The sequence below is a fragment of the Oncorhynchus mykiss genome, chromosome Y (assembly GCF_013265735.2).
Source record: "Oncorhynchus mykiss isolate Arlee chromosome Y, USDA_OmykA_1.1, whole genome shotgun sequence".
In the NCBI taxonomy this organism is placed as follows: Eukaryota; Metazoa; Chordata; class Actinopteri; order Salmoniformes; family Salmonidae; genus Oncorhynchus; species Oncorhynchus mykiss.
Window position 1 is genome coordinate 34,702,521 of NC_048593.1, and position 13,260 is coordinate 34,715,780.

General features: G+C 43.2%; 1 protein-coding gene across 1 annotated transcript; it reads left to right on the top strand.

Moving 5' to 3' along the window:
- The first annotated feature begins 804 nt into the window (after positions 1-804).
- LOC110510155 (H(+)/Cl(-) exchange transporter 5) lies at positions 805-13,026 on the top strand. The gene is made up of 13 exons (XM_021591512.2): positions 805-991; positions 1,426-1,578; positions 2,221-2,369; positions 2,602-2,701; positions 2,833-3,020; positions 3,107-3,229; positions 3,331-3,537; positions 5,409-5,489; positions 5,638-6,180; positions 6,257-6,443; positions 8,096-8,494; positions 10,270-10,486; positions 10,745-13,026. Exons 1-13 carry the CDS (start codon positions 871-873, stop codon positions 10,833-10,835), a joined length of 2,559 nt encoding a protein of 852 aa, XP_021447187.1. The 5' UTR covers positions 805-870; the 3' UTR covers positions 10,836-13,026.
- Positions 13,027-13,260: the final 234 nt, after the last annotated feature.

Here is a 13,260-nt window from a genome sequence, read left to right on the forward strand (position 1 = left end):
CATCAAGAGCATCTTGACTAGCTGCATCACCGCTTGGTGTTGCAAATGCACAGCCCTCAACCTCAAAGCGCTACAGAGGGTGGTGCGGACGACCCAGTACATCACTGGGGCTGAGCTCCCTGTCATCCAGGACCTCTTATCAGGCGGTTTCAGTGGAAGGTCTGGAAAAATTACCAAAGACTTCAGCCACCCAAGCCATGGACTGTTCATTCTGATACCGTCCAGCAAACGGTACTGGATATTCGGCTTTCGGACCAACAGGGTCCGAGACAGCTTCTACCTCCAAGCAACTAGCCTGCTAATTAGCCATAAGACTACTAAATTGCAAATTAAATGGTTGCCTGGGCTATTTGCATTGACCTTATCTTGCACTAACTCTATGCAGTTACGAGACTATATATAAACACTGTATAGGCCTTCACACACACTACACTGACACACAAAATCCCACATAATCACACATTCATCATTGCTGCTGCTGCTACTCTGTTCTGTTCTCTTACTCTTATTAGTATCTATCTGATGCCTTGACACTTCATCTACCTTAATTACCTCATGCCCCTGCAAATTGGTACTGGTACTCCCGCTATGTAGATGAATTGTGTGTTTTATTCCTCTTTCTATGACTCTTTTTGTTATCATTCATAGATTCTGCATTGTTGAGAGAGGCTGTATAAGCAATTATCTGATAGTAAAAGTCGGCACTTGTTGTATTCTGCGAATGTGACAAATAAAACATTATTGGATTTGATTAGCATCTGGTTGGGGGGGGGGGGGGGGGGGGGGGGGGTGGAAGAGTTTTGTGGGATGGGGAGGGTTCGTTACAAGGTAGTAGTGCTCTTTAATTAATTTATTGTCGTGAAGAAGAAGATGATCACCTGGGATCAGCTCTCAATGTATGTCGCAACAGGAAGTTGTTGGCATTCGAATCAGACAACAACAACAACATTAGCAGAACAGCAGAGTTCTCAGTCGAAGTCCATCCGACAAAGTAATAACGACTTTTATATTAATATGATGTCAGTAATATGTGCTTGCATATGAACCTCTCGGGTTTCTCTGGCTAATGTTAATCTTGCTTGCAAGTGTTATGTGAGTGTGGCTGCGCTTTGTGCCAACTTGTTAGTTAGCAAGTTAGCTAACGCGTTAGCTGCCTTGGTTGGAGACACTATTGTCGATGTCAGTCCGTAGCTAACGTTAGCTAACCACAAAAGCCTGTCAAATATGATAACACATTTTAAAACAGAGCTAGCTAACTTGACAATGTTTGTCCGATTTATTAGCTAACTAACGTTAGCTCACATAGCTAGGGCCCCGAGAACATTAGTGTAGCTATCCAGTTAACGTTAGGTGGATGATTCCTTTGCTTTGAACTCTTTGCTTTTGGACCATGACCTCATTATGTGTGTGTGTGTGTTCCTTCAGTATTATCGATGGATAACACCGGATATTGCAACGATAGCTTCAATAGCATACGAAGTAGCACAAGTGACGAGGACATGGTGGAGATAGCAGGGTCGACATTAGACTTCTCTAACACGGAGGATGTACCACCCTTGGACCGAGACTATGGTTCTGGTAAGACCAAGGCCCATGTCTCTGTTGTAGTGTATACGCGCGCGCACACACACAAATCATGGATTTGTTAATGTGTGTCTTGTTTTGATAGGTGTGTTGTTTGATGAAATGTCTATTAGTTATGAGTAAACGGTAACACATTAATCTAGGCCAGCCTACATTGCTGGGATTTAATATAAGTGAGAACAACGTCTGCTTTGCATTCCTTCCTTTGTTTTGATTTGGTTTAATTTGACAACAATTGAATTTGGAATATGCAGTTATTAGGCCTAAACTATTCTGATCACATCCCAGACCTCACACTCAGTGAGGTGCCACTGTTTTTCATCAATATTTTCCAGCTATTTTATCTGTAACACATTGTTCCCTTTAGGTATGTGTTATTGATATGCAAGTAAAACCTTTGTTATTAGATAAACACTAAGGGGTAGTTTCCCAGACACTGATTAAGCCTAGTCCTAGACCAATGGATAATCTCCATTAAAAAAAATATATATATATTATTAGTCGAAGACTAGGTTTAGCCTAATCTGTGTCTGGGGAAACTGCCCTTCAAGCAATGCCAGCTCTAGAATGTGCTTTCCCTCTGTCCATTGAATCTCTTCAATTCCTCACGTCTCTTCTTCATCCCTTCTCCTCCAGGGGATAACCCAGGTATGGAGGAGGTGAACGGGGTTCCTAAACTGATGGACCTGCTTGATGAGCCTGTGCCTGGGGTGGGCACCTATGAGGACTTTAACACCATAGACTGGGTGCGGGAGAAGTCCAAAGACCGTGACCGGCACAGAGAGGTGACCCACATCCTATTTATCTCCTTGTCCTTTTAATTCTTAGTCTTAACCCACTTCCCAACCCATAACAAAACGCGTGTCTCAAACAGGCTTCAGATCAGTATCTATGTATACTTGTCATCATTATTAGGTGTAGTAGCAACACCTGTATAAGTTACATGGCATTACTGTCTGAATCAAAAGCATCATAGTATTATAACAACAATATTTATTTCACCTGTCTGATGTGTAGATTACCAGTAAAAGCAAAGAGTCTACATGGGCACTGGTGAACAGTGTCTGTGATGCTTTCTCTGGATGGCTGCTCATGCTGCTGATTGGACTCATGTCAGGTCAGCCTAATTGTATACAGATTGATGATGCATAAATGCTTTTTCATTTGATTCCCTCTACTAAGACCCACACAGCAATGCACCTGGGAGCCATTGGTAGTGTTAGTAATTTACCGTGTGGTCTATTCCAGGCGCGTTGGCAGGTGGGATTGACATATCGGCCCACTGGATGACAGACCTGAAGGAAGGGGTTTGTCTGAACGGGTTCTGGTTCAACCATGAGCACTGCTGTTGGACCTCCAACGAGACCACCTTCCAAGAGAGGGACAAGTGTCCACAGTGGAAAAGCTGGGCTGAGCTCATCATCGGCACAACAGAGGTGTGCCAAAATATTACTACTTGACCCATTGTGTTTATTGTATGTGATTATTTTTGTCAGTCTGATTGTGAAATTTGTGTCTGCAGGGTCCCTTTGCGTACATTATGAACTACCTAATGTATGTGTGCTGGGCTCTGCTATTCTCCTTCCTGGCCGTGACACTGGTCAGGGCCTTCGCCCCCTATGCCTGTGGTTCTGGAATCCCAGAGGTAAGATTATTTAATTTCTTTACCCTTATTTGATATGTCTTCTTTTGAATGAGGACAAAGGATGTGGTTTATTTTCCCATGCTATTTATTTTCTCTCCCAGATCAAAACCATATTGAGTGGTTTCATCATCCGAGGGTACCTGGGGAAGTGGACCCTGGTGATTAAGACCATCACCCTGGTCCTGGCTGTGTCGTCGGGGCTCAGCCTGGGGAAGGAGGGGCCCCTGGTCCACGTGGCCTGCTGCTGTGGCAACATCCTCTGCCACCTCTTCACCAAGTACCGCAAGAATGAGGCCAAGCGCAGAGAGGTGAGAAATGGGGCCTAAAATTCACTTTTCGGTCCACCAACCACTGGCAGGTAGATGGAAAAATATACCAGCCACTCAGATTTTTTAAATTTTATTGCATAATTACCTAAAAAAACAAGATGACCATGCTTACTGTTTCTAAAACAAGAAATGTATTCGTAAGAAGCATTGTGATCTATTGCTCAATTTCATTTCATTTTTTGTGACCTGAGTCTTTTTTAACCAAAATATCAGATGAGACAAAATGTTAAGCTGCCCTTTTAAAGGTGAGAGGTTACCGTGGTAACGGGGCCACTGAGTCGTGTGTCTGTGTGAGAGATTTTGGGATCTGACTTGTAGTAGACAGCATATCCTCGCTATCAATTGAAGCAGCAGACTCAAACTAACATTGAAAACCAACAGTCCTTGTGAACTAAACAATGCCCATTTTGTAGACTTTCGCGTAAATTAGACCGACTTTTATGCCTGTGCACTTGGCATCTAAGAATGAATGTATTAGCACATTGCACAAAGCTTCCTAGACAGCAGGCAGCGTTGCTGTGCGAGGTGGGATAGAGATTGATATTTATTTGTGCTATAAGCAGCTATAAAACAAAATAGAAGAAAACAGCTATTGCAGCATTCTTCCCTACTTGACTTTTCACTATTTCTATTTGCGGATCTAATGCTCGCATTGTAGAGCCTTGCAAATTGACCACCCGCCAGCGTGCTGGGAAAATAAACATTCTTACCCGCTAATACCTAAATCTACCTGCATTTAGCGGGTGTTCATTTTATGCTACACTGGGCTATTCACAAACATCTGAACCCTTTTTTTAAATGGATGGATACAATACTGGTTAACCTTTTAACTATTATTTTAAGGAACTGGCACAAATTGCAAAAGCTAGGACCACTGATGTTGTTTTGACTCAAATCAAGCTGTATCAAGAGTGAGAACCTCAAGTCAAATTCAGCAGGAAAACCCCATTCAACTATAAATAGCCTGTGGCTGGTTTGATGATTTCAACAAACACATACCACAAGGTGCTGTTTTTGCTTCTCGGCTACAGTGAGATGGTATTAATGGAAGTACAATGCCACAAACATGCGGTGACTCTGTCTCCCTTCTGTAAACATTGTGCCTGAGATTTATTTTCCAACACAGAGATATTTTGCAGTGAGTCATGAATCATCGTGTTATATTAATTGTTATTTAGCCGTGTTGCTGAGCTGTGTTGTAAAGCATTAATGTACTGACACATTGATTTTTAGCTGTGTTGTAAAGTATTAATGTACTGACACATTGATTTTTAGCTGTGTTGTAAAGCATTAATGTACTGACACATTGATTTTTAGCTGTGTTGTAAAGCATTAATGTACTGACACATTGATTTTTAGCTGTGTTGTAAAGTATTAATGTACTGACACATTGATTTTTAGCTGTGTTGTAAAGCATTAATGTACTGACACATTGATTTTAGCTGTGTTGTAAAGCATTAATGTACTGACACATTGATTTTTAGCTGTGTTGTAAAGCATTAATGTACTGACACATTGATTTTTAGCTGTGTTGTAAAGCATTAATGTACTGACACATTGATTTTAGCTGTGTTGTAAAGCATTAATGTACTGACACATTGATTTTTAGCTGTGTTGTAAAGCATTAATGTACTGACACATAGATTTTTAGCTGTGTTGTAAAGCATTAATGTACTGACACATTGATTTTTAGCTGTGTTGTAAAGCGTTAATGTACTGACACATTGATTTTTAGCTGTGTTGTAAAGCATTAATGTACTGACACATTGATTTTTAGCTGTGTTGTACAGCATTAATGTACTGACACCGATCACCTTCTTCCTTCCTTTGCTTGGTGGTTTGTGTTGCAGGTTCTGTCTGCCGCTGCAGCAGTTGGTGTGTCTGTGGCTTTTGGGGCCCCCATAGGAGGAGTGCTCTTCAGTCTGGAGGAGGTAACAAGTGCCTTAGCTTCCCCCTTCTTGTGTAAATCTATGGGCTCTATGACTGTCAAATTGAAACACTCCTAAAGGTAACTTTTGAATGTTTATAAAGTTGACTATGATCACTGTGTAACTGTCCGTCTCCTCATGGCCCTGTCAGGTGAGCTACTACTTCCCTCTGAAGACCCTGTGGCGGTCGTTCTTCGCAGCCCTGGTGGCAGCCTTCACCTTGCGCTCCATCAACCCGTTTGGCAACAGCCGCCTGGTGCTGTTCTACGTGGAGTTCCACACCCCCTGGCACCTCCTGGAGCTCGTACCCTTCATCCTCCTGGGCATCTTCGGGGGCATCTGGGGCGCCTTCTTCATCCGCGCCAACATCGCGTGGTGCCGGAGGCGTAAGACCACGTGGCTGGGCCACTACCCGGTCCTGGAGGTGCTGGTTGTCACCGCGGTGACGGCGGTGGTGGCTTTCCCTAACAGCTACACCCGCACTAGCACCAGTGAGCTCATCTCTGAGCTCTTCAACGACTGTGGCCTGCTGGACTCCTCCAAGCTATGTAACTATGACAATGCCAACGTCACCAAGAGCAGCAACGAGCTGCCGGACCGCCCAGCCGGAAATGACGTTTACACGGCCATGTGGCAGCTGTCCCTGGCCCTTGTCTTTAAGATGCTAATCACCGTGGTTACCTTCGGCATGAAGGTACTGGAGACCCTCCGTCACATCTGTATGACACATCTGTGCTTTGAGCGTTAATATAAGGATGTCGTTCCTCCAGGTTCCCTCTGGTCTGTTCATACCCAGCATGGCGGTAGGGGCGATCGCAGGCAGGCTGCTGGGAATAGGCATGGAGCAGCTGGCCTACTACCACCATGACTGGGTGATCTTCAGGGGCTGGTGTTCTCCTGGTGCTGACTGCATCACCCCAGGCCTCTACGCCATGGTTGGGGCTGCTGCCTGCTTAGGTAAGGCCTGCGTGGCTACTGTATGTTGGCACCTTGCATGTTTAACAGCTTTTCCTTTTGTCTTTACTCTAGGCTCCTTTTTCCTGGTTAAATGTTGTCTTGTGGTTAGAGGTCGACCGATTATGATTTTTCACCGCCGATACAGATTTATTGGAGGACCAAAAAAAGCTGATACCAATTAATAGGCCGTTAAAATTTTTTTTTATTTTTTTTAAATAGTTTTTTTATATATATATTTGTAATAATAACAATTACAACAATACTGAATGAACAATGAACACTTTTATTTTAACTTAATATAATAAATAAATAAAATCTATTTAGTCTCAAAAAAATTATGAAACATGCTCAGTTTAGTTTAAATAATGCAAAAACACAGTGTTGGAGAAGAAAGTAAAAGTGCAATATGTGCCATGTAAAAAAATCTAATGTTTAAGTACCTTGCTCAGAACATATGAAAGCTGGTGGTTCAATATTCCCAGTTCTTCAATATTTCCAGTTAAGAAGTTTAGGTTGTAGTTATTATAGGAATTATGACGTCAACGATTTCTCTCTATACCATTTGTATTTCATTTACCTTTGACTATTGGATGTTCTTATAGGCACTTTAGTATTGCCAGCCTAATCTCAGGAGTTGATATGCTTGAAGTCATAAACAGCGCTGTGAATAAAGCATTGCTAAGAGCTGCTGGCAAACACAGTAAAGTTTGAATGAATGCTTATGAGCCTGCTGCCTACCACCACTCAGTCAGACTGCTGTATCAAATAACAAATCATAGACTTAATTATAATATAATAAACACAGAAACACAAGCCTTTGGTCATTAATATGGTCAAGTCCAGAAACTATCATTTAGAAAACAAAACCTTTATTCTTTCAGTGAAATATAGAACAGTTCCTTATTTTATCTAACGGGTGGCAACCCTAAGTCTAAATATTGCTGTTACATTGCACAACCTTTAATGTTATGTCATAATTATATAAAATACTGTCAAATTAGTTCGTAACGTGCCAGACAGCCCAAACTGTTGCATATACCCTGACTCTGCGTGCACTGAACGCAAGAGAAGTGACACAATTTCCCTAATTAATATTGCCTGCTAACCTGGATTTCTTTTAAATAAATATGCAGGTTTAAAATATATACTTCTGTGTATTGATTTTAAGAAAGGGATTGATGTTTATGGTTGGGTACATTCGTGCAATGATTGTGTTTTTTTCACAATTGCGCTTTTGTTAAATCATCCCCCGTTTGGCGAAGTTGGAGGCTGTGATTCGATGATAAATTAACAGGCACCCGATTGATTATATGCAACACAGGACACGCTAGTTAACCTAGTAATATCATCAACCGTGTGTGGTTAACTAGTGAATATGTTAAGTTTAATGCTAGCTAGCAACTTACCTTGGCTCCTTGTTGCACTCGTGTAACAGGTGGTCAGCCTGCCACACAGTTCCCTCGTGGAATGCAATGTAATCGGCCTCCAAAAATGCAGATTGCTGATTTGTTATGAAAACTTGAAATCGGCCCTAATTAATCGGCCATGCCGATTAATCGGTCGACCTCTACTTGTGGGTATGCCTAATGTTTTCTGCCTCCACCCCTCTCTCTGTGCCACCCACTCCCTCCCCACTGGCTTTGTGCCCACAGGTGGGGTGACCCGTATGACTGTGTCCCTGGTGGTCATCATGTTCGAGCTGACCGGAGGGCTGGAGTACATCGTGCCCCTGATGGCTGCGGCCATGACCAGTAAGTGGGTGGCGGACGCCATCGGGCGCGAGGGGATCTACGAGGCTCACATCCGCCTCAACGGTTACCCCTTCCTGGAGGCCAAGGAGGAGTTCAGTCATAAGACCCTGGCCATGGACGTGATGCGGCCGCGTCGCAGTGACCCGCCGCTCTCCGTACTGACCCAGGACGGCATGACGGTAGAGGACGTGGAGACCATGATCACTGACACCACCTACAGCGGCTTCCCCGTGGTGGTCTCCCATGAGTCCCAACGCCTAGTGGGATTCGTGCTGCGAAGGGACCTCACCATCTCCATAGGTAGGGATGACAGATCATCATCATGCTGAGGTGCTGGCTTTTGACCCACATGCTCTGTCACTTTTGTCGAAACAATGTCATGTATTCTTAATAATAATACATTATATTTACAGTGGGGCAAAAAAAGTATTTAGTCAGCCACCAATTGTGCAAGTTCTCCCACTTAAAAAGATAAGAGAGGCCTGTAATTTTCATCATAGGTACACTTCAACTATGACAGACAAAATGGGGATTTTTTTTCCTGAAAATCACATTGTAGGATTTGTAATGAATTTATTTGCAAATTATGGTGGAAAATAAGTATTTGGTAACCTACAAACAAGCAAGATTTCTGGCTCTCACAGACCTGTAACTTCTTCTTTAAGAGGCTCCTCTGTCCTCTACTCGTTACCTGTATTAATGGCACCTGTTTGAACTTGTTATCAGTATAAAAGACACCTGTCCACAACCTCAAACAGTCACACTCCAAACTCCACTATGGCCAAGACCAAAGAGCTGTCAAAGGACACCAAAAACAAAATTGTAGACCTGCACCAGGCTGGGAAGACTGGATCTGCAATAGGTAAGCAGCTTGGTTTGAAGAAATCAACTGTGGGAGCAATTATTAGGATATGGAAGACATACAAGACCACTGATAATCTCCCTCGATCTGGAGCTTCACGCAAGATCTCACCCCGTGGGGTCAAAATGATCACAAGAACGGTGAGCAAAAATCCCAGAACCACACGGGGGCCCTAGTGAATGACCTGCAGAGAGCTGGGACCAAAGTAACAAAGCCTACCATCAGTAGCATACTACGCCGCCAGGGAATCAAATCCTGCAGTGCCAGACGTGTCCCCCTGCTTAAGCCAGTACATGTCCAGGCCTGTCTGAAGTTTGCTAGAGAGAATTTGGATGATCCAGAAGAAGATTGGAAGAATGTCATATGGTCAGATGAAACCATAATATAACTTTTTGGTAAAAACCCAACTCGTCGTGTTTGGAGGACAAAGAATGCTGAGTTGCATCCAAAGAACACCATACCTACTGTGAAGCATGTGGGTGGAAACATCATGCTTTGGGGCTGTTTTTCTGCAAAGGGACCAGGACGACTGATCCGTGTGAAGGAAAGAATGAATGGGGCCATGTATCGTGAGATTTTGAGTGAAAACCTCCTTCCATCAGCAAGGGCATTGAAGATGAAACGTGGCTGGGTCTTTCAGCATGACAATGATCCCAAACACACCGCCCGGGCAACGAAGGAGTGGCTTCGTAAGAAGCATTTCAAGGTCCTGGAGTGGCCTAGCCAGTCTCCAGATCTCAACCCCATAGAACATCTTTGGAGGGAGTTGAAAGTCTGTGTTGCCCAGCAACATCCCCAAAACATCACTGCTCTAGAGGAGATCTGCATGGAGGAATGGGCCAAAATACCAGCAACAGTGTGTGAAAACGTTTGACCTCTGTCATTGCCAACAAAGGGTATATAACAAAGTATTGAGAAACTTTTGCTATTGACCAAATACGTTTTTTCCACCATCATTTGCAAATAAATTCATTAGAAATCCTAGAATGTGATTTTCTGGATTTTTTTTCCTAATTTTGTCTGTCATAGTTGAAGTGTACCTATGATGAAAATTACAGGCCTCTCTCATCTTTTTAAGTGGGAGAACTTGCACAATTGGTGGCTGACTAAATAGTTTTTTGCCCCACTGTAGCTCTTTTCAAGGACCCAAAGGTGCTTCTTATTTGGTCTTATCCCACTGCCAGCCCTCAGTAACCCCTCCCTCTCATTTCAGATAATGCCAGACAGCGTCAGGATGGGATAGTGAGCACATCGAGGGTCTTCTTTACAGAGTACACACCCCCTCAGCCCCCCAACAGCCCCCCTCCTCTGAAGCTCAGAGGCATCATGGACCTTAGTCCCTTCACCGTCACAGACCACACCGCCATGGACATTGTGGTGGACATCTTCAGGAAGCTGGGCCTGCGCCAGTGCCTCATCACACACAATGGGTAACACACCTGCTACTGAGAACTAGCTATGTAATTAGTGACCTCTACTTACATCTATAGTGGACTGATTTCATAAGTAGAATAGAGCAGCCCCCCCCCCCCAAGACAGATGCAAAAAATGACTTGAAATTGATAACATGTTTTATTAAAAAATGCCACTGAATTGGCTTGTACATTTTTCTTTTTATATCCTTCCTAAAGTTTTGTTGTATTATGGTAAGAAGTCCAGACCTGACATTTTGTCCCTCTTTTTTACAGCCGCTTGCTGGGTATTATCACAAAGAAGGACATTCTGAAGCACGTGGCTCAGATAGCCAACCGGGACCCAGACTCGATCCTCTTCAACTGATGGTGTAGTACCAGCTGCAGCACCGTGGGCCAGACATCACTGTGGAACCACTGCTTTCGCCCAGGCCTCTCTACACTGCACTATGTTCATGTCTAGTGGACTCCTCCCTGCTATGACAACTGGCCACTCCATTAGAACTCTAGTGGACTCCTCCCTGCTATGACAACTGGCCACTCCATTAGAACTCTAGTGGACTCCTCCCTGCTATGACAACTGGCCACTCCATTAGAACTATAGTGGATTCATCCCTGCTATGACAACTGGCCACTCCATTAGAACTCTAGTGGATTCCTCCCTGCTGTGACAACTGGCCACTCCATTAGAACTCTAGTGGACTCCTCCCTGCTATGACAACTGGCCACTCCATTAGAACTCTAGTGGATTCCTCCCTGCTATGACAACTGGCCACTCCATTAGAACTCTAGTGGATTCCTCCCTGCTATGACAGCTGGCCACTCCATTAGAACTCTAGTGGATTCCTCCCTGCTGTGACAACTGGCCACTCCATTACAACTGGAGAGGTAGAGGATTCGTTGTTCTTCAACACCAAGCTGGCTTTCCAGGATTGGCCCAAAAGATGAGTTGGATTTAGAAAAGATGTATGACTTCTTAAATGAGCGTCAGTAACTGGGAGAATATTTTTTCTTGGCTCTGTTGGCAGGAGTGGTCTTCCTTTTCAGTTGACAGATGAGAGCAGGCATGCTGGGTAGGGCATGTGTCTCTGGAGAGACCAAGGATTGTAAATGAGCAGAGACCAAGTCTGGAGTCTGAGATATAAACCACACCACTGCCAAGACATACTCTACATAGACATCTTAACCCATACAATCACTAAGCTAGGAGTGAAAATTATCATCTTCTACCTATCAAAGTATCATGAAGATATGCACCATTTAAATTGTGATGTCTGCCTGAAATATTTGTCATGATTGAGCACTTGCATATGGCTGTCAAGACTAAATGTATTTTCTCTGGTGTTTCTTTCCTTGGAAATGTCATATTCCTCATTGTTTTTTCATGTAATTGGTTGTGGTTTAACACAGACCTGGAGATGATGTCCTCTTCGTACAGGGACACTGTAAGGCAGCATGGATTTCTTATTCACCAGGATAAAATAAGCTCCGTAAATAACCCTCTGAAACCTGCATGCTCTGGTTCTCTTTGACCACAGGGAGGCGCTACTGTGCACCACCCAGCTGTGGTTACAGTCACATTACTATACTTTTTTTCCAGGTCATCAGTAACAAACACTCAAAAGATGAATTGTATTACTCATTTAGAATATGCATCTCTATATATTTCTGGTTTGTATGACCTTTTCCTTGAATATTACGTATTGTATAGGTTTATGGATCACTTTATCCAGCACACTCTAGAATCCTCAGTGATGAACAGCCTAACAGGCAGTCTGAATATGAGGTCAAAGAGAAGAGTAGTGTTGGATGAGGTGATGGGATGATTAAGGGAGAGGACTCCAGTGTGTCACATCTCTTTTCATCCTCCAGCTATTATCTCTCCTCTCGCAATGTCTATGGATCTGCATGGCCAGGGCAGGGGATCTAGAGACAGGACTGGCTTGTCAACAGTCTAGTAAAGAACTCTGGATCTCTTCTCCCTTTTACCTCATGCTCTTGCTGTCTCACGAGACCCTCATGCTCTTACCCTCCCTACAACATCAAAGTCCACACTAAGAATGAGCAATTGAAATGTAGCATATACATGAACAAAGACAAGGAACCTCAAATCTCACTTTTATCTAGAGCAGATACCCTTGGAGGTTGATGGTGGACATTCTTAAACTAGATTCATGTATTCCTGTCAACCATGTCTTATCCTTTAAGGACAAGTGTGACTTCAACCAAGTTCAACCATTTTTTTTGTGTTGTATACCGTACCGTAGTTAATTACATCAGTAAAAGGTTTGACTTTGGGGTCTCAAAGGTTATCTCTTATCACTTAAAAAAGCACTTCATTTCAAAATAACATGCTTATCAGTTGTTTTTGGAGATGCAGCTACAGTAATCGTATTTAACATCATCAAACCATGTCTATTTTTATTTCTGCAAACTGCAATGGGTTTGTATCACTACCGTCTTACGTAAACATGCAACTGAGATTCATAAACATTGAAATATCAATTTATTCCCTGTCATTTCATATTTGCCTTGAATTAAAACAACATTGACTTTCACATGAGTAAATTTGTGCTCATTGTGCCCAGCTACTCACCAATAAGTACGTTTGGAGTCATTCTCACTCCAACATCATGAACCCATTGAATCCCTCCCTGAGGATCTAACCATTATGACTCACTGCTGTGGGCTGAGGGCTGTGTGTGGGTGGCCTGTCATGCCTTTCATGAGAAAGTGACAGGAAGATGTCTAGACAGTAAATGTTTATAGTTTCAAACAATAGTCAAATACAC

Excerpts from the sequence above, each read along its gene's own strand:
- LOC110510155 (XM_021591512.2), top strand. The coding sequence starts at position 871 with ATGATCACCTGGGATCAGCTCTCAATGTATGTCGCAACAGGAAGTTGT. Across the intron at positions 1,579-2,220 it reads GGACCGAGACTATGGTTCTG|GGGATAACCCAGGTATGGAG; the intron begins GTAAGACCAAGG and ends CTTCTCCTCCAG. Across the intron at positions 2,370-2,601 it reads ACCGTGACCGGCACAGAGAG|ATTACCAGTAAAAGCAAAGA; the intron begins GTGACCCACATC and ends TCTGATGTGTAG.